This window comes from Nannobrachium achirus (assembly GCF_963921795.1).
Source record: "Nannobrachium achirus genome assembly, contig: SCAFFOLD_47, whole genome shotgun sequence".
Lineage (NCBI taxonomy): Eukaryota > Metazoa > Chordata > Actinopteri > Myctophiformes > Myctophidae > Nannobrachium > Nannobrachium achirus.
This window is the reverse complement of record NW_027664696.1, coordinates 694,984-722,869: the sequence shown is the minus strand read 5'-3', so window position 1 is coordinate 722,869 and position 27,886 is coordinate 694,984. Positions and strand designations below refer to the sequence as shown.

General features: G+C 42.2%; 1 protein-coding gene across 1 annotated transcript; it reads right to left on the bottom strand.

Moving 5' to 3' along the window:
- Positions 1-582: 582 nt before the first annotated feature.
- Positions 583-27,361, bottom strand: LOC308280847 (kelch-like protein 24; the record flags this gene model as incomplete). The annotated part of the gene is made up of 9 exons (XM_080755165.1): positions 583-649; positions 851-1,034; positions 5,121-5,252; positions 6,807-6,941; positions 8,380-8,512; positions 10,881-11,024; positions 12,107-12,298; positions 18,184-18,372; positions 27,179-27,361. The coding sequence occupies 9 exons, from the start codon at positions 27,359-27,361 to the stop codon at positions 583-585; spliced, it is 1,359 nt and encodes a 452-aa protein (XP_080611291.1).
- Between the last annotated feature and the right edge of the window lie 525 nt (positions 27,362-27,886).

Below are 27,886 nucleotides of genomic sequence, written 5' to 3'. Positions count from 1 at the left end.
CAACATTCAACATGTCACAACTTTAATACTGTCATGAAAATCAACATTGGTCAAACGTTTTACAATCCAGAAAGCAGGTATGTTTCCAACAAGCATACTTTAACAAGGTAGCTCTCCACCACACCGATGTCAGCGTCTGGATGAAGATGCTGTCGAAAGGGTGGTGTGTGTTTGCCCATTTCACACACATTATGACATTGAGGGGAAAAGAAAATACCCATTCTGGTTTTACAGGAAGATTTGGCGCCTCAGATTCAACATTTTAGCACGAGACCCAAAAGAGAAATTAGACATTTGCCTGAGAGACAAACGAATGAAAACATCAGATGTACAAGCTCAATACTTCTTAGACATTTGTGTTCTAATTTATGGAATTTCTTTTCTGTGATTTCTTCATGAAATGACTGGAATTGTTTTATTGTTTCTTTTTTTTCTATATTTTTTTTAATAATGAAAAACAAAATGCACGGCGTAAAAATTAAGGGAGCAACAATAATGTGCCTGCGACCCACAAATGGGTCCCATCCCAGTGCTTGGGAACCAGTGATCTACAGTACATGATCTCCATCATCATCGTTTTCATCATTCATCGTCTTCATCAGATGTGGGTGCATCATCATTCCTCAGCCTGACACACATGTACTCGAACCTGGGACCACAGTGACGTGAGGGGAACTTCCCAACAAGGTGCCACGTCTCCCAACAACTTGCCATGTGTCAGTCTCTTCACAGTACTGCTCAATGCTATGGACCCACCTGCACAAAGAGAGACCAAAAGGTAAGAGTCAAATGTCTGTTGTGGACAAGAAGCCACGTTTGTCAAGGCATGCACAGAGCAGCAGTGTCTTACCTGCCGTTGTCCAGTCCTCCTAGTATATACATCATTCCATCCAATGCAGCCACGTTAGGAAAGCAGCGTGGAAAGCAGCGTGGAACTTGCATGTTGGCACACCTGGTCCACTGGTTGGTCCTGGGGTCGAAACATTCCATTGTGTTTTCTGTCCGGGCATGGTAGCCTGCAAGTACCTCGCCACCTATAGACAAAAAGGAATCAACAGGATAAGTGACCATGGGCTCCATTAAGTACCCAATCTGCACTTAAGTTGAAGTAAGTTTATTCTGGAACTGCTGTATTTTGATTGTCTTAAGTACCAGTTCTTATGCCTTAACTTAAAGGCCTGTCCATACTGTCTCCGACCACCAAACCTTTCGTCAGAGAGTTCTGACTTTCCGACTTGTGGATTTCCTCTAAACTCTAAATCGGGGTAATGCTTTTCAGAAGAGGCGAGTGACGTCATTTTGTTGTTGAACCGGACCTTTTCGACGAAAGTTTCAGTGGTCGGAGACACTATGGAAAGACCTTTGAGAAATTGTCCAACAAGGTGTCATCAATTGATAGGCAAAATTGTATGAATATATTCCAAACTATGTGAACCCTACAGATGTTTTAGTGAGAGTGGTGCTGTAATATTAGTAATGTAAAAGTATAGGCTGCGTAATGATAAAAACGAGTAACAATAAGATGTAATAATAATGTAATATGAGTAATGAATGGATGAAAAGTACAATGGCAGCTGATTATTATGCTGTAGGCCCACTGCAACAAGGAAATTGTAGTTTGATTTGGTCTCTATTGATTTATGGATAAATAGTGGATGAATCAAACATTAAATAAGCATGCATAGAGAATATACAAAAGATTAAAAAAAAAAACATATTTTTGTTACAGTATGTTTGAAAGATGAAAAGCGTGTGCTTGTTTTCTAAAAACATCATGACAGTCTGTGTCAGATGCACTGTCATGTTTGCCATGTCTGTCAGAAGCATTTTAGCCAATGTATGACAAAGTGCCAAATGCCTACATTTCCCCTGTTGTCTTGCAGGTTGTGCGGTGGTCCCCGGCTTGAAGTGTGAAGCGCAAGGGCACACTCCAAAAGGGGACCTATCAGATATTAGACTGATACATCTGGCTGCACACTGCTGCGTTTTAACGTTGCAAAATTCGTTTTTCAGGGCAAGGAGAGAGAGAGAGAGAGCGCAAGGGATCCAGTGGTTCGAAAATAAATATGAAACGGGCCGCAGTGTGCAAACGAGATTGACATAACGTGAGGTTGATTTCTTTATTCATGTGCTCTAAAATACGTAAAAAAAAATTAAAAAAAACCTTAAGAACAGATACTTGATCTTAGGGACCTTCATGGCCCACAACAGCCCCTTCAATCAGGCTCAGCCCTATTGGCACAACAGGTTGTGCGACGGTCTGGCGAGCAGGAGACTGGGGTTCAAATCCATTAAAGAACAGGTATGATACAGTACCCATAACGTAGACCTTCCCGTTGAGACTGCAGGCAGCTGGACTATTACGTGGATTCAGCATTGAGGGAAGCTTTCTCCATACATCTGTTTGATAGTTGTATGTATGATTCGAAGCTCTACATCCTCTACCTAGGGCCCAGCATAACACACATGGCAAAACATGAATAATTGGCAAAAGGAGAAGAATGGATACCTAATAATACCAGTCTTTCGACATTGTCAGTTAATTAGTATGCTTTAGCCTAGATATTCCAGGCTGGGTTGGCTACACAGGACTGTGTTGCACAACGTTATACAGTAGATCACTGACATCCCATCCGATTTCTCCCTTCTCTCTGAGGGGAGACTTCTGCCTCGTGAGACTAGCCACCTTTTGGAATATGAAGAATCTAACAGATCTGTGCTGATCATTTGAATGTAGAGATCATGTGCACCAATTAGCATGAAATGTGGATAAAATCTGAAGGCTTAATATCAATAAATGCGATTAGTCGGCCTCCTGGTGGTGCTATATAAGGTAGATGTAAAAATGACAACATTTTGTCTTTGGCCTCTAGAGAGTGCACATGCAGTACAAAGTTTTACACAGATCACTGCAGTTAAAAACACGAATCAACCTGTTATAGAGGGTATGCAGTGAATGGTAAATCGAGTGGCAAAGTTAGTTTAATGTTGTTTAAAGGCCCAGTTCACCTTGTTTGGGACAAGATCAACACAATCCTGAGTTATTTTTTGTGTTCAATACAATAATACAATTAGATCTGGTTGTCCCAGAGGTGAACTGGGCCTTTAATGCAATCAGATTGGACTAGAAAGTTGTTTTTGGACTAGAAAGTTGCCCCTCAATAGGTGTTCCCGCAAAACTTCCGGGTATGATGATGATGTCACGCACATACCCTCTATAGCACCACCATGATAAAATAAAATAAAAATCAAGTGCTATTTCTTCCTCAGCATAGTGGGAATGTGTGTCAAATTTCACTGAAATTGCACACTGTGTTCATGATTTGAGACATGTTGTTCAAAACAGAGAACGCCTGCAAACTTTGGAAGCCAATCTTAAAACTTGGGATGCCATTATTTTGGTAATTATTTGGCATTCACTTTATTTTGAAGAATCTGACATGCCTTTTGGCCTAATGGAGACAATGAAACCCAGCAGCTGATCTGGGTTTGCATAAAACCGTTCCTTACCAATGAAATAGAGCAGTCCATTTAGTGCAACCACAAGACTTGATTTGAAAACCACACCGACACCTTCCCTGATAGTCCAGGTGTTGGTATTGGGGTTGTAAAACTCGATTGAGTCTTGAGTCTTCATAGTGTACAAGCCACCCACTGCAACTACAAGGCCGTCAAGCATCACCAGCCCTATGGAACATCCAGGATTGTGCAGGGAGAAGAAAACATAAATCATTAGCCATATGCACTATGCAGCATCTCCGTGGGTAAGCAAGACAGCAAGCATCTATTCCAGTTGTTGTCTTTTGTTATTCTAAAACAAAGTTAAACATGCATGGCAAAAGAACATTTTAAATTCAATGAATGCAGGATTTGGCATTCATAAACAACAATACATACTGTATGTTATATAAATATTGTAAATCACGTTTGAAGAGCAAAAAAACACATGCCTCCTCATACTCAAGGCTCTGATGTCAGGAGTGGAATCATCAACATACATTTAAATTATATTTAACAGTATAAAGAGCATTGTGAATTAGGGATGTTAATCGACGCATCATTTAAGAATCGACATGTCGAGGCTGAAAGTTTACGCGTCGATCGACTTTTTTCACTTTTTTTCCCGCTAAGCAGCAGCTGAGAGGAGAGCACAACGGTGCATTACTTTAAGCAACACAACTTATGCAGCTGCACCCATCAGAACTTGCATCAAAGCCCTAATAATAATTATAATAAATAATTGCTCTTCCTTGCGTTAGAGTCTGTTCTCTAGAGACTAGAAGCGGAGTGACAAAGTCCATGGAACGTAGTGGGTGCGCTCTGGCTGGCACCCCAGGCTAGTGTATCAAATGTGGAGCTTTGGTCTGCCTCGCTCTCCCTCCCCGACCGTGTCCACGGGTGTGTCACATTAACGACGAGTAGTGTATTTTGTGTTGTGTTTTATTGTCAATCTTGAGGCGACGCTGCCATTAAAAAGCGAGCTTTCGTGTCAAGCATGCATGCAAAGGCAGGAGGTAAACAAAACACATCCAGTCAGCGCGCATCGCTATGACGCATGCATCAGACCATTCCAGCAGTGTTTCTCAGACAGTAGTCCCGGACCTGACTAGCGCCGCATGCATGCGAATCTGCGATGCATGCATGCACAACACAGACATGTCTCCGACACAGACACACACCGGTCCTCTTACATTTGGAAAACATTAACGCTTATAACGTTTTTGAACAAGCGATTAAAACATTTTTTGGGGAAAAACTTAAGGAAAAAAAAAGAAAAACTGTAGCTGTATCAAGTACAGGCAATACAGTACGTACAACTAGCAGCTTGCTTCACTATTGATGTTATTAATCTGCTTTTGAAACTGATCTATTCTACTTGTACAGTTGCGTTTTCACACCGTCTTTCTTTTATACATGTACATATAATGAAAAAATCTCAATGTGTACCTCATCTGTTGCCTTTACCATAACCACTTACAGCCTATTTTAAACTGCTAATCACTGACTTGAAAATCTAGAAAATGCTATGTATTTAAATGCATTAATTTTGCATATCATGATATGCACAATAGGGATGTCAACATTGATGTGGTTGAATTGAATTAATTTGACTATCTTACTAAAGAAGCAGCGTCTGTGATACATGTCAGCCATCTTCGACCATGTGTTATGGTTGACATCATAGCGCCACATCTCCTTACTGATTTCCCCCTTTTTAGAGTATTCTCCTCCAGCCACATACAGAGTAGAGCCTATAGTGGGAGAGGAGCAGAATTACAACAATTTATGTATAAATAAATAGATTATGCATATGCAACTTGAAATGCAAGCTCAGTGCGGCCGCACTGCAAGCTTGTATATCTGCTATTTTTCAAAAGCTAAAGTATAGTTAAGCCCCTCCGCCTTGGCCCTGGTATCTCAGTCCCACGTTCCCCCTCCTTGTGACGCCCCTGCTATTGATGCTGTTGCTGGTGAAATTGGCTTGGCAATCCTTTCTATTTTTATGCTGTCATTTGTAGCTTCTAAAAATCTGATTCCCAGCCAGTTTGTAACCTCCTGTCACCAGACTTTTCACCTCAGCCAGTTTGCTGGTGTGAGTGGATGTGGGTGTCATATACGGTAAAGAACCTTGCATGACTGTCAACTGGAGCTAGTCTACAAGCCTACAACTTTGCCACAACAGCATGCACGGCTGGCTGTGTTCAAGACACATAATGTCTTGTATTTGCAAATATATAGGTTTATAAAGATGCCAAAAGTTACACAACCGATTAATTTAATTTCAATGTGTCCTATATTCAAACAGCTGCTCACGAAAAGTAGGCTATAGGTCTGTACTTGGTGCCGTGACATCGTGTCACGTTTTAGATTTTCTTTAATATCACAATCCAAATCATATCCATAATGTAACTGAATTTCCCCCGTGGGATAATATAGGTAATTATTATTACCGTATTATATTATTTCTACAATTATTTGAAAACTTCAGTTACTAGTTACTTTGCAGTTATAAATTATGATATTATAAAACATACATTAACCCCCTATTTTATATATGGGTTATTTGAAAATAGATCTACACGCGTTGTGACGTTGTTCGGATTCATATTTCCTATCACTTGTTCCATCTGTGTCCTTCGTTTTCACCTTTTTCTGAGGCTGGCCTGTTTTGGGGGGCTTGAGAAAACACATACCTGAAGACTTTTCTTCATAGCATTCACTCCACGTTCGCACAATGAGGCTCACTGATTTTGAAAACCGCTGATTTATAACTAGTTGCAGGCAGCTGGGTGCTGCTCATCGTGTCTTCAGTATAATTTGTGCGTGTAGATTTAGCTGTTTTCGAGGGAGTGCACACGTCACAGGTTAGCTACTCACCAACGTCGGCAGGTTAGCTACTCACCAGCGTCGGCAGGTTAGCTAAGCACCCCTGTCAGGTTAGGGTTAAGGTTAGGTTTTGGTGGATGGACCAAAGGGTGTTCAACCTAAGGACATGTTACCGTCGCTGCTACTAGAGCTATCGTCCGATGCCTACTTGCCTGACAATAATTTCCGCGCTCATCACTGGCTGTAGTAGTTTGGGATTCTGTGCAACGTTATTCCTTGTATGATGGCCGTAAAGCCAGCTTTCACCAAATGTCTGGATAAGAAACTGCTTGCATGCAGACAGTATTGAATGACCGTAGACTAATAGTGCAACACATCATCAATACATTGCTACTGATAATTGAGAGGCAAAACAGAGTAGGATCCATTACAGTAGATTACTGTAAGTACAGTACATTGACTCTGATGGTACTCCTCACCTGATGCAGTCACAGCATACCCGCTTACTTTCAATGGCAGGCGTCCCAGAGTCTTCCATTGACTGGTCAGGGGATCAAAGCTCTGAACTATGTGGGTGTACGACCGCTCCTCCACTGCAGACACCGTCAAGATCACTTCAGCATGCAGGAAGAAGGAGTGGGTGAGCCAGAGTAGATTTACAGTACAGTAAGAGTTCATGGAGGAATCCTAATTCATTCAATATAAGGGGACCATCTCACAGGTATGCAGTTTGTCACCTTTTAACCAACAAATTTGTCAAACATAGCATGAAAGGTGGATCTACAAGCTCCTATGTTGCAACGTGTGGTGAGCTTGTACACCTGCTACTTTCATACAACAAAGTATTATACTGTAAGTGTTAATACAGAGATGTCCTGGTTGTCCCTTTAGTCTCTAGTACTGCAGTGAAGTGTTATGACAGCCCTAATTAGTACGCACTGAATGAATCCAGGGAAAATTGAAATACATGTTGACAAGCACAAACATCTAAAGCTTGAATTGTAAAATAATTGTTCCTTCGAAACAATTGTGGGCTCGCTTCAAGCCAAAAAACAATAGCTATGATAGTAGAAATGTCAAGATCGCAGGCAGTGCTTTCTTTGATGTTACTGACGTAAAATGCTAATTGAACTAAAATGCAGACAAGCAGTGTTATTACATGAAATTAACGGTATGGGCAATTAAATACAAATACAAATATATCTGCAAGCAGCGATAAAGTGGCCAAGCCAGGAAAAAGTAGGAAAGGAAAAAAGCTGCGGAAAAAAGCAGGAAAAGCAAGAAAAGTGGGAAAAGAAATCAAAGAAAAATGAGAAGCTGTGTTCTTCCGAGAACAGATCTCCAGCAGGTCAGGTAGATTTTTCTAGCCTCCTGGTGGCGCTATAATAGGCCAATGTGAAAAGGGCGCCACGTGTTCTTTGGCCTTTCGCGGCAATCAGATGCTGCATGTGTGATTTGAGGCATCTTGTTCCAAAATTTTGTTATGCAAAAGTTGACCCGCTGGTGACGCTATAACAGGCCAATATATATGGTGAGAAGGGTCGAATCTGTTCCTTGACCAAGTGGGAATGTGCGTGCAAAATTTCACGCAGGCTGTGTTCATGATTCGAGGCGTTTTTGGCCACTTTATCGCTGCTTGCAGCTATATTTATTATTATTATTATTATTATTACCCATATATAAAAAAAATGTGCACTTCATGCAAATTGCTCAAAAATCCCAGGATAAAGGACAAATGGGGTAAGATTGTTTCAGTGACATTTGGACTAACCCACTAGAGTATTCTATCATGAAAATGTGACTTTGCATGTATGTTTTAGAGGCAGACGAATAATTTGCATAAAACAGCAATATTCATTGAATTATTAAAAAAGACATTCTCAATAAAAAAAAAATCTGCTCAGACAGATCTTTAGATAAAAAATCTGCTCAGACAGATCTTTAGATATTGGTCCAAAGTTCATGTAAAAAAGTTTGTGCACATGATGCGAAAATGCATGCACATTGCAGGAATCTTCCTCAGGACAAACCAAAAACATTGATGTAGGCTACCTGGTGGTAGACGCGCCTTGGCCTCAGAGATGAACCTCTGGCAGCCTGGGTTCTCTTTCACCACATCCAGAGACTCAATCACATGGCGGAGGTAGGAGGGGCTGATAAGAGGCAACCGGACGTGCTTTAACACCTTTAAATAACAAATAGAACATATTAGTTGAACAACATTATGGAAATGGAAAAGTGTAACCTCAGAGTGCAGATCTTTGCCAGGCCGGGTTGCCTAACGAGGGCTGTTACGACCTCTTATAGCACTATATAAGGTTCTTCCTTGGCCTCTCAGAAGTGTGTGTACTGTTAGGGTGCAGTTCAGAGGACCCAAAAGCAGTACGACCAAATGCAGCAAGAAGTTCAACTTAAAGTTGTACCATGTAACTTTTTTTATAAAACAAATCTTAAAATTGTCCTAACTGTTAAATCGCTAAAGTTTTAGAACACCCACTCCGTTATTTTCAGCTTCTGAAGCCTTCTCTTTATATGTTTTCTATGATCCTGGCCGTGGACCGGATTTCGCGCAAAATTGACGTAATCTGCATCATCTGTATACGTTGTGTATACGTTGCCCAATCACATCGCCGATCATGCACACATGGTACACTACCGGCCAATCACAGCGCATCTTGAAGTGGGGTCGCCATATTTGTAGTCGCCCGTGTGTCTCTTTACTCAAAAGGTAATCTCGCCTACCAGGCAGGGTGAAGTAGTCCGTTTCTCCGGAATGCCTGAACGCACAGGAACCAGGGACCCCTCCAAAGATAGCTCTCGGCGTTGTGGAGGCAGACGCGGGGGTGTGAAGGTACGAAAAACGGGCGAAAGACGCGAACGCGACCGCGGTTTGCTATAGGGCTACTGACCACTAGTTGAGAATCTTACACAGTATAGCTTTAACTGTTTTATTAAAGTAACTGGTTTCAAAGATGCAGAAAACACAAAGTCAAGACATAAGCTCACGCTGACATTGAATGACGATCTGACAAAGAACTCAGGACACAGGGGTGCATATAGACAAGGACTAACTAGACACAGGTGAACTCAACAAACACTCAACACTAGGATTGGCTGGAGCACAACAGTACACAGGAGGAGAACATAACTAATCAAGGGGAGGTGAGACAAGGCAGGTAAACAGAACTACAGGTGCTGACAGGAAAACACAGAACATACTACAAAATAAGATACAGAGCACTAGGGCAAAAACAGTAACATAACCAAACCAAACAGAACAGTAACCTTGACAAATACAGATATACAGAAAGGCACAAGTCAGACAATACAGAACTGAACAGCAGAAATAATTCCTAAAAGTCCAGAACCCAATAATGGCATACATAACCCAAGCTCTGAGGAGCTAGTGAACTGTGACTGTAGAGGCAGGAAATAGATAACAACATAAGTAGTATCGACACTACAAAATAAGAGCAGGAACCAGGCACATAATACAAGCCTCAATACATAACAGTGAACAGATAAAGTCCTAATAAGTCCAAAACTAAAATAAGGACAGTTGTCGGAAACATATCATAAGTCAGAAACATAAGGCAGACAATCAAAGACCCAGGTCCGCTGTGCGGACGTGACAGTACAAAGTTTCACAATGAACGGAGAGTAGCTGTTCAACAGACAGATGGGACAGAACGACATACAGACCCAACCTGGCATGAATAATAATCATACGTACTGACAGGATGTGTCAGTTCTGATACTAAACTGCAACCTATGGTCACAAATAACTAAAACTGCACTCTGTCAAGGTGCCAACTGGCTCCTTGTGCACAAGTAGGCCAACTCGGCCTAATTGTGCGCCAGCAGAGTGCGCCATGAGGTGTGCTCACCACTGGCCTCCACATATGACATCACCAGGAATGATTCGTCCCTCTTTGGAACATGACGTTGCCAGAAATGCTGGTCCCTGATTGGGCTATGGGCTTAAACACACACACTACCTACCTACTGTACCTACTGTACCTACATACATACATACGCAGCCGAACACAGTACTTGTGCGCTCTGCTGGCACAAGGAATTAGAAACTGTAATCAAAACGCACATTACATTCGAAGCAAATCAAAGTCAAGTGCTATGGCTGTAACAGACACACACAAACCACCACAACCACCACCAGATTAGACTGAAAGAAAATGTGTCTTCCCACTACAGTTTTAACCTTTGTGAATGTTTAAAATGTGTCCATGTTTCCATCCCAGCCAAATACAAATGACAAAATACACAAAAAGTATTTCAAATACATGTATTTCAAATACTGCCCATCTCTGCCTAAAAATACAATAAAATCTTTAATCGCAATTACTTGAGTGACAATTAATTGTCATGTAAAATGTCATAACCATGACAGCCCTACGTGCAATATGAATTGCATGAAAAACATGGTACTATGAAAACCATCAACAGCTAACTAGCAAGCAAGTTAGCATTCCTTTGAGCTTGCCATAAGCAGACTCATTGCTTTGACTTCTCAATCTCTCTGAAAAGTGACTGACCTTATGGAAGCTCTGCTTGCGGCTAGGACACTGGTTCAACCACAACATGGCCGCCTCAATCACCATGTCCTCCTTGGACACATTGAGATGGTTACCGGCAAGAATCTTCGTCAGCTTCTCCACAGGGAGAGAGAGGAACTCTTCCTAGGGGCAGGAGAAATACAATAGACATTTAAGACCCCGTTACTGTACATTTTACAGGAAGTGCTCTATGGTGACACGTGGTTCTGTTTGGTGGTTAAGGTGGTTTGGTGGTTAAGGTGGTTTGGTGGTTAAGGTGTAATAGTGGTTAAGGCCACCACATTTAAAGTTATACCATGTAACTTTTTTTATAAAACAAATCTTAAAATTGTCCTAACTGTTAAAACGCTAAAGTTTTAGAACAACCACTCCGTTATTTTCATCTTCTAAAGCCTTCTCTTTATATGTTTTCTATGATCCTGGCCGGGGTCCGGTTTTCGCGGAAAAATAACGTCATCTACATCATCTGTATACGTTGGCCAATCATATCGCGGATCATACACACATGATACACTACCGGCCAATCACAGCAGATCTGTCGTGTCTTCAGGAAGTAGCCTCGCTCAGCTACAGTGTTTACCATGGTGAAGGATTCTTAACCTCTTAATCCCCAAATCCCGGCCAGAAAATTATGTTCTACCCATGGTTCTACCCCTCCACGGATTCGTATCGGTCGCGGTGGTTTGTGGCGCCGCTCCGGTGGTCCGCGGCAGTGGTCCGCGACGACTCTGGGCTAAAAACGTCCGAAAAAAGCAATACCGCTACTGACCACTAGTTTAGCAACTTACACAGTATAGCTTTAAGTGCCCACTGGACCCCAATAGGTGAAAAGGAATAGTGACAGTAGCTTAACACTCAGGATACCAGAGGTTTCCATAAATGTCGGTTAACTGCCATAATAAAATCAATGTTATTTACCAGATTTTTGATAGCTCTGTGCACACTGCACATGCCCATTGTGTGAGAGGCCGCCCCACATGTCTTCTTTCACACAGAGAAGAAACATAAGAAAATGCAATTTTACTGCAGCCAGATAGAATGGAAGTGGACAAGATTGAATGTTTCTACACAGATGTTTGGGTCAGTTGTGGTGGTGAAAGATTGTTATCAGCTATGACTAGTCTGACTCGTACTCAAGTCTCCACAGACATACAGTACAGTATCTGAGAAAAAGCCAACAACTGACAAGCAACTAAATCTCTGACCTGTTGGTAGACGACACCAAAGTGATGACGAATGTAATCCATGCTGCGTCTCTTTAACTTTTTGCAGAAGTGGGCGTCAGCAAAGCAGTGAATACCCACGCAGTTCGATTCATCCATGTGACTCTCCATGTAGCGACAGCAAGCCATTTTAACAGCCGTGAAATCCAGGAAATTTGCTGCCGCTAGTAGGGCCTAGACAAAAGAAACAACATACATATACAGTGCCTTGTGAACCTTTCACCCACCTTCACCTTTTTCACATTTTGTTATGTTAAAGCCTTATTCAAAATATTTTTTTACTCAAAATTCCCCACACTATACCTCATAATGATGCCTCTCAATGAAAATAAAAAACCCTTTTTTAAGTTGTTTTGCAAATGTATTTACAAAAGGAAAACTTTCAAAATCACATGTGCTTAAGTATTCACCCCCTTTGCTATGACACTAAAAATGTAGCTGAGGTGCAACCCATTCCTACTGATTGAGTGATTGATTGAAGACTTTCTAAGTTTGCATAGAAAAGGGTACTGTTATACGACAGTACAGTTCACTGGCACAAGGTTAACTAAAAGGAGATCCTAGAAAGCACTTGGCTTATTTACACAAGAAAACCACCATCCTTGATCATCCCTGCGATATTTCTATAACTTGATTAGAGTCAGCCTATGGTAAATGTACCAGTAATAGATTTCAGTTCATTTAGAAAGGCACACACACGTCTCTTATCAGGTCCCACATGTAACATGCTGGAGCACAAACCAAGCCATGGCATGAAGTCAAAGGAATTGTCTGTAGACCTCTGAGACAGGATTGTATCGAGGCACAGATCTGGGTAAAGTTAACAAAAAACTTCCCACAGCATTGAAGGTCCCAACAAACACAGTGGTCTCCATCATCTGTAAATGCAATATGTTTGTAACAACCAGGACTCATCCTAGAGCTGGTCACCTGGACAAACTGAGCAGTTGGGTTAGGGAGGTGACCAAGAACCCAATGGTCACTCTGACAGTGCTCCAGTGTTCCTCTGTGGAGATGGTAGAACCTTCCAGGAGGACAGCCATCTCTGCTGCACTCCACCAATCAGGCCTTCATGGTAGAATAGCCAGATGGAAGCCAGTCCTCAGTAAAAGGCACATGACAGCCTATTTGGAGTTTGCAAAAAGGAACCTAGAAAATGATCGGGTCTGTTGAAACAAAGATTGAACTCTTTGGCCTGAAAAAGGCACCGCTCATCACATGGCCAACACCATCCCTACAGGAAAGCATAGTGGTCGCAGCATCACATACACACGCAAACGCACGCACATACAGGTCCGCGGCAGCCCCTCCAACAGAGAGATGCGTGCTCGCATTTTCGTTGCTGTCGCACAAGACACAGTGACTGTGATACACACAGAACCATCGCAGCTAAAGAGGCTGAGCTAAGCCCTGGCCTGAGGCATATGCGTCTGCATGATCAGCGGGGAATTGTGTTCAATGCAAGGAGTTACCGGAGCCCTGTTTTTCTTCCTGTCGTCTCAGCCACTGCTATAGCTAGCAGTATAGCAGTATATCATTTTACAAATTGTGTTCATTATTAAGTAAAATAGCTACTTTCATTATTGGTATTATAGTTGAGAGATGCTATTTGTTTAAAGGGCCTACACCATGCTTTTAAAACTATATTTTTTGTATAAATATATGCTCAAAATTGAGTCTTAGACAGGTTTTAACCCTCAAAAAACACTCTGACCATTCTTTTTGTTTGTTCTAGCTCTACTATAATGAGGCTCTCCAGCTGCAATACCAAAACGGCCTCTGTTTGCTCAGGGGCGCATCTAGTGGGGTTTTTCCAGAAAAAAAAGAAGTTTTTTGAAAAAGAAAAAGTTTTTTGAAAAAGAAAAAGTTTTTTGAAAAAAAAAAAGTTTTTTGAAAAAAAAAGTTTTTGAAAAAAAAAGTTTTTGAAAAAAAAAAGTTTTTTGAAAAAAAAAAGTTTTTGAAAGAAAAGTTTTTTTTTAAAAAAGATTTTTTTGAAAAAAAATTTTTTTTGAAGTTTTGAAAAAAAAAATTTTTTCTTCTTTGACTCTGCATTGCATTTTTTTGAAGAAAAAAAAAGTTTTGAAAAAAAAAAATTGAATTTTTTTTTTTTTTTTTTTTTGACTGAAAAAAAAAAAACGGGAATCCGTGTGACGTCACACGGATCAACTCTCAGAACAGCACTGTTCTGAGAACCTGTGGAAAGCTTTTCATCTCTGTCTTCCCAAAACCAGAGAAAGACACAATGTACAGAAATAGGACTTTGTGAGGATAGAAGGTGCCAGTGGGACCCCAAAAAAAGGTTTTAAAATAGAAAAAGTGAAAATTCATGGTGTAGGTCCTTTAAAGGAGTAGTTCATCCCCAAAATGACTTTTTTTTTCTTTGATTACTCATGCCATGGAGACTTGAGTTCAATAATATATTTTTATTTTATTTGTCGCATTACTAAGACAAAAAATTGATAATAGTACACTTCCCCCCATTGATTCCGGATGGGGACCCAAATGCATTTGGGTCAATAGGCATGCATTTATTGTAATCAAATGTCTGTTTTAGGAATGAGTCTACATTGGCTCCATGGCATTTTGGGGGTGACCTACTCCTTTAAGAAGTGCCAATAAGAATTAACCATTTGATAATAGAATAATTCAATTCCTGATAGTCTCTGCTATAATTTTGTAAATAGCTAAAAAAAATATTATTGATGCAGGACAATAATTATTTTTATTGTATTTTATAATAAAAATAATAAAAGTAATGAACAATAATGGCATATTCAGAAAATATCGGAATTATTATATTTTTAAGTTTAAGTTATTTTCTTAACAACATTAATTTCCATGTCTAATATGTGTAATCTTTGAGTACAGTTCGAATATTGTAGGTATGTTCAGGTATTATTCATAGCCAGACCCCCCACCCCATTCAATGCTGTCATCTTCAGAGAGAGAGAGAGAGCTGGTCACTTGACATTCCAATCAATCAACTCAATCACTGCCAGCTGGTGGGAGAAACCTAGCCTGCAGTTCTTAAAACAATCATAACTCTTGACAGGAATGGGCTAGAGACTTACTTTTTTTTCTAAATGCTCAGAAATGTATGCTCTACAAGCCTGGGGCCGGATCCGGCCCGCGGGCCGTATGTTTGACATCCCTGATTTAGACCGTCCGCGCCGCGGTAACGTTCCAATGGCTCTGCTCCGCGATGCAGAAAAACTTCACGGTCCTTATGTAGTTATAGCAACATATTTTGGCTAAATGCCTCAGTTTAGAGAACCACCTATTTTGCTTGTGTTATCATAGCGTTTTACTGTCTGCTCGCCGGCCCGTGCCAGTGGGTGTGTGTGGGTGCGCTGTGCACGGTCACAGCAGAGACAGAGTGCCGGTAAAAGGAGGGAGGTTTCACGGAGATCTACCCGGGAAGCAGTGCGCTGTGCTCGGACACAGCCGGTAAGGAGGAGGGAGGTTCCACGGAGCTCTGTAAACCAGGGAGCTGTGCGCCGTCGTCAGGCCCAGCCAGGGCGGAAAATACATTGCGATACATAGCGATTTTCATTATTTCACCAAAGCATAAACGGACTACTTGATATGAAGAATATTGATGTAAATAAGATATCTGAATGGATAAATGTAGGCTATTTTATATGCCCATATTTACAATTAAAGGACAATATAATATATAGAGGTTACTTCCTTATGGGCTGTGTATGGCAATGCGATAGTGTTGAAGGTGTAGGAGACAGGAGAGCGGAGAGAGGGGCGGGGAGGGCAGGGAGAGGGGGGGTAGACCCGAGGAGGAGAGGGGCATGTGACGAATATCCCGGAGAGCCAATTGACTCACTCATCAGAACCTCATTATGCACAAAACGATGGACCACAAAGAAACAACTGCATGGTGAAAGTTGTGTTTTTTTGGTGTAATTGAGGCCAGAAAGAAAAAACATTACAAAAATAGAAAAAAAATATTTTTTAGCAAATTACAGAGATTCATGATGAAAACCTAAAGTGCTCTGGAACTCAGACTGAGGCAGAGGTTCACCTTCCAACAGGACAAGCCGGCTAAACACACAGACAAGATAACAAAGGAGTGGCTTCAGGACAAGTATGTTAATGTCCTGGAGTTGCCCACCCGGACCCCCATTTCTGGAGAAGGCCCACCCGGACCCTGATCTAGAAATATGAAAATGGCTGTGAACCGAAGCAACCTGATGCAGCTTGATAAGATCTGAAAAGAAGAATGGGAGAAACTGACCCAAAATAGGTGTGCCAAGTTATAGCATTATAGTCAAGAAGAATTGAGGCTCTAATTGCTGCCAGTGTTGAGTAAAGCAGGTGAATACTTATACAGACGTGATTTTGTAATTTTGTATTTTTAACACTAACACTTTCTAAAATACCTTTTTCGTTTTCTCATTTTGCACCATTGTGTGTAGAATTCTGAGAAAAAAAAGTAAATTTATAATTTTCTTGAATACAGCTGTAACGTAATAAAATGTGAAAAAAAGTGACCGTTATGTCCAGGAAATGGAAATAAGAACCTCCTGTGTTCCAATGGATCCAATAAAGTTATTATATGGTGTGACGGTCCCCTCACTATGAGGACTGTAGGTTATGTATGTTAGGATAGGTTGCACTCGTTGGTTATGATTTGTCTATTTGCTTTGTGGTAATTTCTGTTCTCCTGTTTTCTAAAGGACTGGGGAGCAGAGACTGATTGATTGGCCATCAGGCAGATTGGCGTGCACCTGGGCCCGGTGCACACCCTATAAAAGCCTGCCTCCCCAGTCCTCTTCCAGTTCTGCTCCACTCACTGCTTGTCTGTTCTCCTCTCCCCCTGTTCCTTTTGCACTCTTTTCAACACTTTGGCTAACACATAAGACACTACACGACTCATGCATCCATACAGCATTCCACTACTGACTTGACTGATTACACATCTCATCTCTTTAGGTTTGGTTCAATTATTTGATTTAAGTCTTTAATAAATATTATTTAAACTTTGTTTGTCTGCGTCTCCCCCTTTTTGTTGTGGTCTCTGGCACCCCTAGGCCAAGATCATAACAAGTGGGGGCTCGTCTCGTGCTAAACTTTGATTTTGATATGCAGTAAGTTTGGTGAATCAAGTGATTTGCCCTTCTGCATTTGTTTGTTAGTGCTGCGCCGCAATGTGTAGTCAATTGGCCAATTTGGGGCGTCGGTTAATTGCTCGTTGGTCTGTAGTTTGGTGAATTGGAGTGAGGTCGTTTGGGAATCATGCCTGGGGATTCCCTTGTTCTGTTTGATCAACGGTCCGGTGAGTACAGAAAGCGCTGCTACAGTATGCTTTTTGGTCTGGACTTTTAAGTGGGAGATGCAGTTAACATTTTGGGTTAACTTTAATGAGTTGTTGGTTAAAGTTTGATAAAGTATTTGCTTAAGTTATAGTATTTGGTTAAGTTGGTATAGTGGGGAGGATTTTTTCCTGGTTTTCGGCTGTTAAGTTAAAGGGTTCCTGGCTGGTTTTGTATTCAAAGTTTGGTTTGCCAGCTGGGGGACTGTTAAATTTCACATTAGCCAGGATGGTTACTCTAGAGGAGTTCATAGACTCTTTCTCAGAGGAGCTGATGGGTAGTATAGGTCATTTTTGTTAAATAGGTTCGCTTGGTGTTTTTGTCAGTCGGCATTGTTTTTATTGTTAAATACATTTTTGCCCATTTTCTGTATTATGGTTCTGCTCTGTGTCAATATTGGCTAGTCACGTCAGTCGATGGTAACAAAAAGGACTTGGCATTCTTGCTAAGTAATGCAAGTGGCTAAACAGTACTCCGGTCAATGTTAAGACTGAGGGTGTTCCTAAATGAATACATCTCCAACAGGTGGCAGGAAAAACTGAGTTGATTTGGTCGGTGGTTTGTAGCATGATGGTTACACAAAGCAGGGTCAGACAGAGGTTGGTTCCTCAGACGGTTGGTTCCTCAGACGGTTGGTTCCTCAGACGGTTGGTTCCTCAGACGGTTGGTTCCTCCAGACGGATGTGGTCCACCAGACGGATGCGGTCCACCAGACGGTGCGACCCTCCAGACGGTGCGACCCTCCAGACGGTGCGGTCCACCAGACGGGTGGTCCACCAGACGAGTGGTCCACCAGATGAGTGGTCCACCAGACTGAAGCTGGGAGGGGTTATGGGTGGCCGTAGTTCTGGCCCGTCTCAGAGAGGCGGCGCTGAGGCGCATCGGTTGCAGGCTCGGTGCACTTCCCCCCAGCAGGCCCTGCTAAAATGGCTGCACAGAGACTCATACAAACCCTGTACCAGGACACCATATTGATGCCACCATTCAACACCATTCACCGTTCAAACAAGGTGAGATGAAGTCTTATTTTAACGCAAGTATGCGTATGGCTATTATAGAGATGGCCAAAGAAGAATTGTGGAGCGTGCTTGTGTAGAGTAAGTTAAGTGTACCAGTTTATGTATTGACCAGAGCATGAATTGCGGGTTGTTAAAGTTACTGTTTCGGGCAGAAAATGTGATTTGGTGCCAGCAGCGTTTTTGCTGAAAAGATTTGGTTGGCTGACAAAAGCGCTCACCAAAATATGTAGTCGGGGAGCAAACAGTGTTTTTTTCCCCAAGAAGTGGGATTGATATGGTTAAAATATGGGGGTTTAATCATATAGAAATTGTAAGATGTAACTCAACTGGTTGGTGGTATGGGTGCGTTTGTTTTAGTGTACAGTAGAACGTGGCACAGTTCTTCTTTTTTGCCATGGGAGAACATGTTTGGTGTGCGGCTGAAGATAGCTGCCCATAGGGTTAAGCTGTGATAATTGGTCAGCTGTTTTGGGTGAAATGCAGGTCTGTATGTGAGTACGATAAGTCCTGTTGGTGTAATTAGATATATAGTTTACATCACTGCTGATCCTATAGTGTGTAGTCCCGTAAATGGTTGCATGACCTGGGTTGCTTCTGTACCTAAGATGTCTCCTGTTTTCTTTTTCTCCATTGTAGGCCAAGCTGTTTTCGGTCTCTTAAATTGCTCCTGCATGCGAGGTTGCTGAGATTGTGGGCAGGATGGTGTGGTGAGGTGGAGTTAAGGTTAAAGTAGAGATTGGGTGGTATTTTGGTATACAGGTGCGTTTTGTTAGTATGCTATTTGCTAATAATTTGACCATTCCCGACGTTCGAGAGGGCGTTGTTTTTCTAAAAACTATTCTGGAGGATTTCTCATTCCCCTCCTGTGTTGGGTGCTGCATGGGTGCCTCCTGCACCTAGGGTGTTGGCCCCTGCAGGGTTAGCATTGAGGAAAAAATAAGTTATGTTGCAAGCTAAGTTACAAGCTGATCAGGAAAAAGTGAGGCTAGATACTCAATAGGCAATTGAAAAACTGACACTTAAAAACTGAAGTGGACACTGAAACTAAATTGCAGGTACAGCAGCACAGATTGGGTGTTATACCGATCTTTGTGTGTTAAGGCATTAATTTGTGAAATGGGTATACAGCCCATCCACCGGGCTGAACGGCTGGGAGGTGGGGACAGAGGTATCCAGAGTTCTCCACCAGGCACGTCAGTTTTCGAGGTGGGGAAATGCTTTGACATGTTCGGGGTGGGCTTCGTTATACTTACTTATAACCCCACTTTGATGTATGGATTTCGGGTGGGCTTAACCCTACTTTGATTTCTGAATTTCTACAGGGACCAAGCCAGACGTGGTTGGACTTGGTACTCTTTGTTGGGCATGATGCGATGCCTGAATTTCTACAGGGTCCATGCCAGACGTGGTTGGTACTCTTTGTTGGGCATGATGCGATGCCTTAATTTCTTTGTTGGGCATGATGCGATGCCTTAATTTCTTTGTTGGGCATGATGCGATGTCTGAATTTCTACAGGGGCCAGGCCAGATTTGGGTGGTACTCTTTAAAATAAATAATGTAAAGTAATGGAGATAGGCTCCAGTGGCCCTCTTGGCCAGTCATGCAGCCCTTAGATGCATCAGTTGCTGGGGTGGTGGCTGGTGATAGGGGGGTTAGACATTGGAGGGACAGTTTTTGTGGCCTGTTATCTGTTGTTTCTACTGATCAGTGACCTGTTTTGTGTTCTCCCTATACAGTGCTCAAACATGAGGTTCGTGGCCTTGTGCAGTGGACGTTCTCTCTGGGGTCCTGCTGTGGTCTTTAAGCTCTTAAATGCTTCTTGCTTTTGTATCCAGTTGCTGGGATGAAGGCCTATGACAGGGCGGGAGGTTGGCCATTGGTAGAGTGGGTATAGGTAGTATACGGTAGGTTGTAAATTTAGTATTCATATTTAGTATTTAATATTTAAAGCTTGTTCCGGTGATCCCTTTGGGACCCCGTCTTTATGGGGGGGGGGTGTGACGGTCCCCTCACTATGAGGACTGTAGGTTATGTATGTTAGGATAGGTTGCACTCGTTGGTTATGATTTGTCTATTTGCTTTGTGGTAATTTCTGTTCTCCTGTTTTCTAAAGGACTGGGGAGCAGAGACTGATTGATTGGCCATCAGGCAGATTGGCGTGCACCTGGGCCCGGTGCACACCCTATAAAAGCCTGCCTCCCCAGTCCTCTTCCAGTTCTGCTCCACTCACTGCTTGTCTGTTCTCCTCTCCCCCTGTTCCTTTTGCACTCTTTTCAACACTTTGGCTAACACATAAGACACTACACGACTCATGCATCCATACAGCATTCCACTACTGACTTGACTGATTACACATCTCATCTCTTTAGGTTTGGTTCAATTATTTGATTTAAGTCTTTAATAAATATTATTTAAACTTTGTTTGTCTGCGTCTCCCCCTTTTTGTTGTGGTCTCTGGCACCCCTAGGCCAAGATCATAACAATGGTCATAAACTTTTAGGTTAATATCTTTCATTGGTTAAATATTCATAAAACTCACGGACAGAACCACTTTCAACCAGGCAGCCCCATTATATTCAATTAACGTGCCTAACTGGTAACTGCAACATGCTGTGTGCTTGTAGATCGGCTATATTCACTAGAGCTTTAATCAAATTTGTGAGCCCGAGCCCAACCCAGCCTGACAGAGCGTCAGCCTGAGACCGACCTTAAGCCCGATACATGATTGACAATTGAAGCCCGACTCAGCCCGTAGCCAGCCATTTTTCTGAACAAGCTTAATTGCTGAAAACAATGCAGCCTTTTTTTCAATAAATATTGGTGATTCGTTAACAGAATTTTCAAAATTATTAAAAAACAACTTAGTTAGAGTAGCAAATAGGGCTTACCGTCCAATTAAGGAACTAAATAAACATCAGAGCCTCGCTCGGAGAACACGGTTTGACGTTAACAATTGCGACGTCACATAATTCAGAAAGCAGGTGCAGGGTATTATAGTTACAAAAACAGTAAGTTCACAGCGACACAACTTCTATAATATTAGGATATACAAAACAAAAGTGACTGTGTGGACAGTTTCAACGATGTCCCCGCTGGCAGTGCATGCATACATCACACACACGCACACACACAAGTTTCGCAGCAGCGGAGGGGATGCGATAGCAGCGCTGCCCAGCGCAGCAGAGGCTGCATCCAGCAGACAGTACGAGACGCGTATGAAACATGGGACTTAATGTTGCATCAGTCTCGTACTGTCTGGCCACACCCTCACCGGAGTTTGTGAGAGGCGTCATGTTATCACAGAAGTTACGAGCGCAGCTTCAAAGCCCGGGCCTGACCCAAAGCCCGACAGATACGTGAAAAATTCTGACGGGTCGGCGAGGGCTCAGGCTAAATCTTTAAGCACTAATATTCACTACTTTGCATGCCGCTGTCATGCGATAAGTCCAAAATAGGGCACTACTTTATGAACACACATAACCTAAATGGATACAATGAATAATGTATATTATTACATCATCACCTGAACATTTGTGGTGGAGATGTCCACCTTTGAAGTGTAGGCGTAGTTCACCAGTATGTCAATCATCTCAGGTTCCACTCCATTGATTTCCACCTCATGCTGTCTGGACTCCATCATGGCAGTTGTAAACATTGCCTGTGTGGGTTGAAAAAGTGACCAGTTTGGCCGGGATCGTCCCAGTTTCAAGCTGAGTGTCTCCCGTGTGCCGACAAATATCTCTAAAACACTAATATGACCCAGTTTTCAACATTCACTAGGATATTGTCCCGGTTTTAAAAGTGTAATAATAATAGTTGTTTTCAGTGGTTGCGTAGACGTTCATCATGTTCTTTTCATGGAAACAGCCTTGCCTGTCCAATCTGAAAACATTTACAAAATCATTGTGTGTCTGAATTCAATGCTGAGAGCAACAGTGGTGGAAAAAGTACTTAAATGTTTTACTTAAAACGTAAAAGTATCAATACTGCAAAGTAGAATGCTCTGTTAAGTAGAAGTACAGAATACATAACACATACTTGAGTAAAAGTATTTGGCATCATTAAGTACTTAAAGTACCAAAAGTAAAAGTACAAAACGTTAGAAAATAGCAACTCTACAAGCTGTGAGCTTGTAGATCAGCTATTTTCAAATAGCCAAGGTACTGTATAAAAAGGGCTAAAGTGGTTTATGTACGTTTCATAATATCATTTATATTTATATATCATTTATATAGTAACTAGTAACTTAGGTTTTCAAATAATTGTAATGGAGTAAAAGTACAATATTAGGATCCAAGATGTAGTAGTGGAAGTAAAAGTATTGGATATTGGAAATACTTAAAGGAGTAGTTCACCACTTTTCAACCTGTCTTCATATAATAGGTCCTCACTAATGTTGATGATAAAATAGCACAAAAAAATATAATATTTTTGAAAAAAATATTTTTTTTATTATCACGAGAACAATGGCTTCCACTTTAACACTGCAACTTTTTCAGGAATAGAAAGCCTGCAGTTTCTATTAGCTTGCATTTCCCATTGATGATGTCACCGGTAGGAAGGACCCACAGCTCTCCTATGAGACCCAAACTGAGTAGAAAAAAATTGTGATATTTTATCATGAACATTAGTGAGGATATGAAGATAGGTTGAAAAGTGGTGGAGTGCCCCTTTAAGTAAAAGTTAAATGGTGCATTTGTATACCACCTTTATCCAAGGCTTTACATAGATTGTGCATTACATTCACACACACACACACACACACACACACACACACACACACACACACACACACACACACACACACACACACACACACACACACACACACACACACACACACACACACACACACACACACACACACACACACACACACACAGGAGGAAACCATGCAAGGTACTCAAGGACTCTTGGACATGTGGACAGAAGGAGACAGGATTTAAACCGCCAACCCACAGTTCAATGGTCAACCTGCTCAACCTCCTGAACCACAGCCGCACCCTAACCCTAAGTAAAATACAAGTACAGCTCTTAAGTAAATGTACTTAGTTACTTTCCACCAGGTTTGTGTGCATGAACGTGCATGAATGTCCACGTACATGCACGATGAAAGTGCACACTGATTTAAGGGTCCCGGTTTAAGAGGTTGAATATTTGGTCATTTTAGCCATTTGAAAATAACCGATCTACAAGCTCACAATACTTGTGAGCTTGTAGATCTGCTATTTTCAAAAGATTTGTATACAAAGTATACATTTCAAAACGTGTAAAACGGTCTGCATGATGAGTACTTTTACTTTTGGTACTTTGGTACTACATCTACTCAGTGCATTTTGAATTCTGGACTTTCACTTGTAAGGGCACAGCCACACCAAAGTATGGTTGCCAGCTGATGAGCGGATTCTGCCGTGAATTATTCAAAACCTTTTTTGTTTATATTTTGATTTTTATGGCATACAGCTCATGGAAAATCAAAAAATCCACATCTCAAAATATTAGAATATTACACACGACCACTCAAAAGAAGGATTTATAATACAGAAATGTGAAACTTCTGAAAAGTTCTTGCATGGTCAGTACACCAGTTACTAGTAGTTTTGGCTCTGTGGACTATCCGTGAGCTTAAGGCTGCGATCACTATGCAAATTAGTGTTTCGCCTTTGTTTTGGAGTATTTGCCGTTTCTCTGATGGGACGGGTGGTCCGAGTGAGGGGGATGGGCCCCAGCAGTCCTCCTCGTGCCGCCGGGCCTGCTCTGTGGGCAGGTGCAAAGTTCTTCTGGCTAAAATAAATTATGATCTCCGTAAAGCTTGCTGATGTACGGAAGTGCCCTAAAATCCCTGTGTAGATGGCTGTGTTGACTCTGGACTTGATACAACACAGTGGACCAACACCACCAATACAATGCAATGCTGGTTTTGCTGCACATTGTTTTATCAAGTCAGAGTCAACACATCCATCTACCTTTAGATTTTAGAGCACTTTGTGCTTCCATAGGTTGACACGCTTTATGGAGATGATGATTTCTTATAGCCAGAAGCACTTGGCACCTGCCCACAGAGCCAAAACTACTAGTAACTGGTGTACTGACCATGCATTACTGGCCTTAACTGACCAACCAACTGGCCTGACCTGAACCCCACAGGAATCTGTGTTGTGTTGTCAAGAGTAAGATGAGAGACACCAAACTCAACCACACAAGTGGCGTTTCCATAAAGCCACTTTTTGCGCATTAACGGCTTATTCGCAAAATGTTTTTATGGAAACACTTCTAAATGCGAATAAACTTTCATTATCCGCAAAAAAAATTATCCGCTTGGAGGAGGATTTTGAGCCTTTATCGAATAAACTAAATGCCCATAAGTGAATGGAAACGGGTCAGACAATAAATGCAAATAGATTATGACGTTCTAGGACAATTTCCCCTGCCGCTTTACGTCCATGGTATAGCGTTAGCCCACAAAACAAACCGGTTGTTTGTTACACACGGAGTGACACGGGCCGTGTAAATTCCTCCCGTTTTCACCTCCCGGAGTCATCGGTGGCGAACCCTTCCTCATCACACAGTGTTGCGTGCCTGAAGTGCCCAATCTACAAGCTCACAGCAGCTCGCATCCACGTCTCCGCGCCGCGTTGTGAGCTTGCAGATCGGCCACCTGACCTTCCAGAGGACGCTGAAACTTGGAGGATGAGCACTGTGCAGCGACCGCGGTTTTCCCGGTGAACCGGTAGCTTCATGTATTGAGAGGAACTCTTGCCAATTTCGTAAGAGACTCGTCGCCAATTGTAATATACTAGAAGCTGGGCCGCCCTTCGGGCGGCCCAGCGTCTAGTCGGCGACCTGGCCAACTCGGAACAATGTAAATAGGGAATGAATGCCCCGCCCTTTAATGCAAACCCCATTATACCTGTTTTCATAGGACCCGTTTTGACCATTTGTCTGCCTGTGTCCATTTATGCCCATATATGGAGATATCTGTATCTGTCTGTCTGTCGGTGTCCATTTTATGTCCATATATGGAGATCACTGCAGTTATAGTTCTGGGTCCATTTTATGCCCATATATGCCCATATATGGAGATATCTGTCTATCTGCGTCATTTTATGCCCATATATGGAGATCTCTGTATCTGTCTGTCTGTGTCCCTTTTATGCCCGTATATGGAGATCTTTGTGATTCTGCATCCATTGTATGCCCATATATGCCATATATGGAGATATCTGTTTATCTGCGTCCATTTTATGCCCATATATGAGATTTCTGTCGCTTTTTCAAACAGATGGTCAAAACGGGTCCTATGACAACAGGTATAATGGGGTTTGCATTAAAGGGGGAACCGGCACTGTGTCTGCAACACAGTCGGAGGCACAGACAGATACAGAGATCTCCATAATGGGAATAAAGGGACACAGACAAACAGATGGAGGAGGAGACAAACTTAATGCAAACCCCATTATACCTGTTGTCATAGGACCCGTTTTGACCATCTGTTTGCCTGTGTCCATTTATGCCCATATATGGAGATATCTGTATCTGTCCACTTTATGCCCATATATGGAGATCTTTGACCATCTGTTTGCCTGTGTCCATTTATGCCCATATATGGAGATATCTGTATTTGTCTGTCTGCATCCATTTTATGCCCATATATGGAGATCTATGCAGACACAGTGCCAGTTCCGGAAAATCCTGATGTCAGACATCAGAATCCGAACCTTTCGTGCTGGTTCCAGAAAATCGTGTATCGGGTCGGGTCGAGGCCGAGCACTGCACTACCTGCTGCGGTGGGGAACGCACGTGCCGAATTTGAAATAGGGAATGAATGCCCCACCCTTTAATGCAAACCCCATGAATGCCCCACCCTTTAATGCAAACCCCAATATACCTGTTGTCATAGGACCCGTTTTGACCATCTGTTTGTCTTTGTCCACTTATGCCCATATATGAAGATCTCTGCACACACAGTACCGGTTGCGGAAAACTCTGATGTCAGACTTTATGCCCATATCTGGAGAACGCGCGTGCCGGTGGGAAGAAGGGTTCTCGAGATACGCGGATTACATACATACATACACATTCACAGAGATTTTGTGTTGACTCATGTGGCGTACGTGATGTCAGAGCCTTTTATGAAGTGATGTCACAATGACTCAGCGCTTGCGCCGATTTCCTCCGGAACAGCCTGATGTCAACAATCAGCTCCGCATAAGGAGATTCCGAACGTTTCGCGCCGGTTTCGGAAAACCGCGAGTCGGGTCGGGTCGAGGCCCGGCACTGCACTCCGCGCGGCGGCGGGGAACGCGCGTGCCGAATCTGAAGCCGGTGGGACGAACGGTTCTCGAGATACGCGGATTACAAACAAGCAGACAGAGATTTGTCGCATTTATAGATAGATTTAAAAGTTATTTGGGGCCATGATGATGACTGATAACCCCTTCTTCCCAGTTCCCACTACTAGACAGCGACCGAGTCACAGCAGTCAGACGTGCAGACGGTGCAGTGCTCAGGTTCGGTCTGAAAAAAATCAGCCCGATCAACTCTTGCGACCGTCGCTAATTCGAATGACACACGCAAATGGAAACATGCTAAATTCGCTTTGTCTTAATGCGCATTTCTGATAATTCGCTTCCCTAATTCGAATACGTTTATGGAAACATGGCTACAGATGATTTTAAGACCTCGGAAAGTAAATGTCTATGTTTACCTGAAAATAAGTACTGAAGGACGCCAGTACGATGCGGTGGCAGGGGAACTCCTTTCCCCCGCTGCAGAGTATCACATCGCAACATATATTGTTGAGCCGAAGACTGTTGAGGCCCTCTAAGACCTTGCTGGGATGCCTGGTCATCTCAAATTCAACGTTGTCGCTGTCCAACATTTCAGCCATGTCTCCCTTTGCACTCAGTACTCAATATGGCTTTACAAAACAGAGAGACAACACAAAAAACAACTTCATTAGGTGGATTAGGTAAGGAATGGAAGGGAATGCAAGTCTGAAAACAGTTTGTCTGTCAGTTTTTCACACTTCAAATTAAAGGGGAGAACCACCCATATTCGATATTGAACTATGTCATACCTTTTGAGTTATGAGTAAAAAAAAAAAAAAAAAAGTCCCCCCCTTCTGTGTTGCCTTGAACTGGAGATTTTTTTTCTCTCTTTTTTTTTGCAAAGTATGTACACCGTGATTATGTCATCACGGTGGACTTTATTCTTATTTCCACATAAACATAGTACAATATTGAAAATGGATGGTTATCCCCTTTAAGACAAATTGACAAATTACAAATATTATTCTGTGTGACTAGGGAGAATTTCAATTTCAATATAGAAATCATTGTAAAGAGAAGACTGTCGCACACCCAGTAGCTCGAGCTTGAGGAAGGTCTACCGACCGAAACGTTGCTTTTAATAA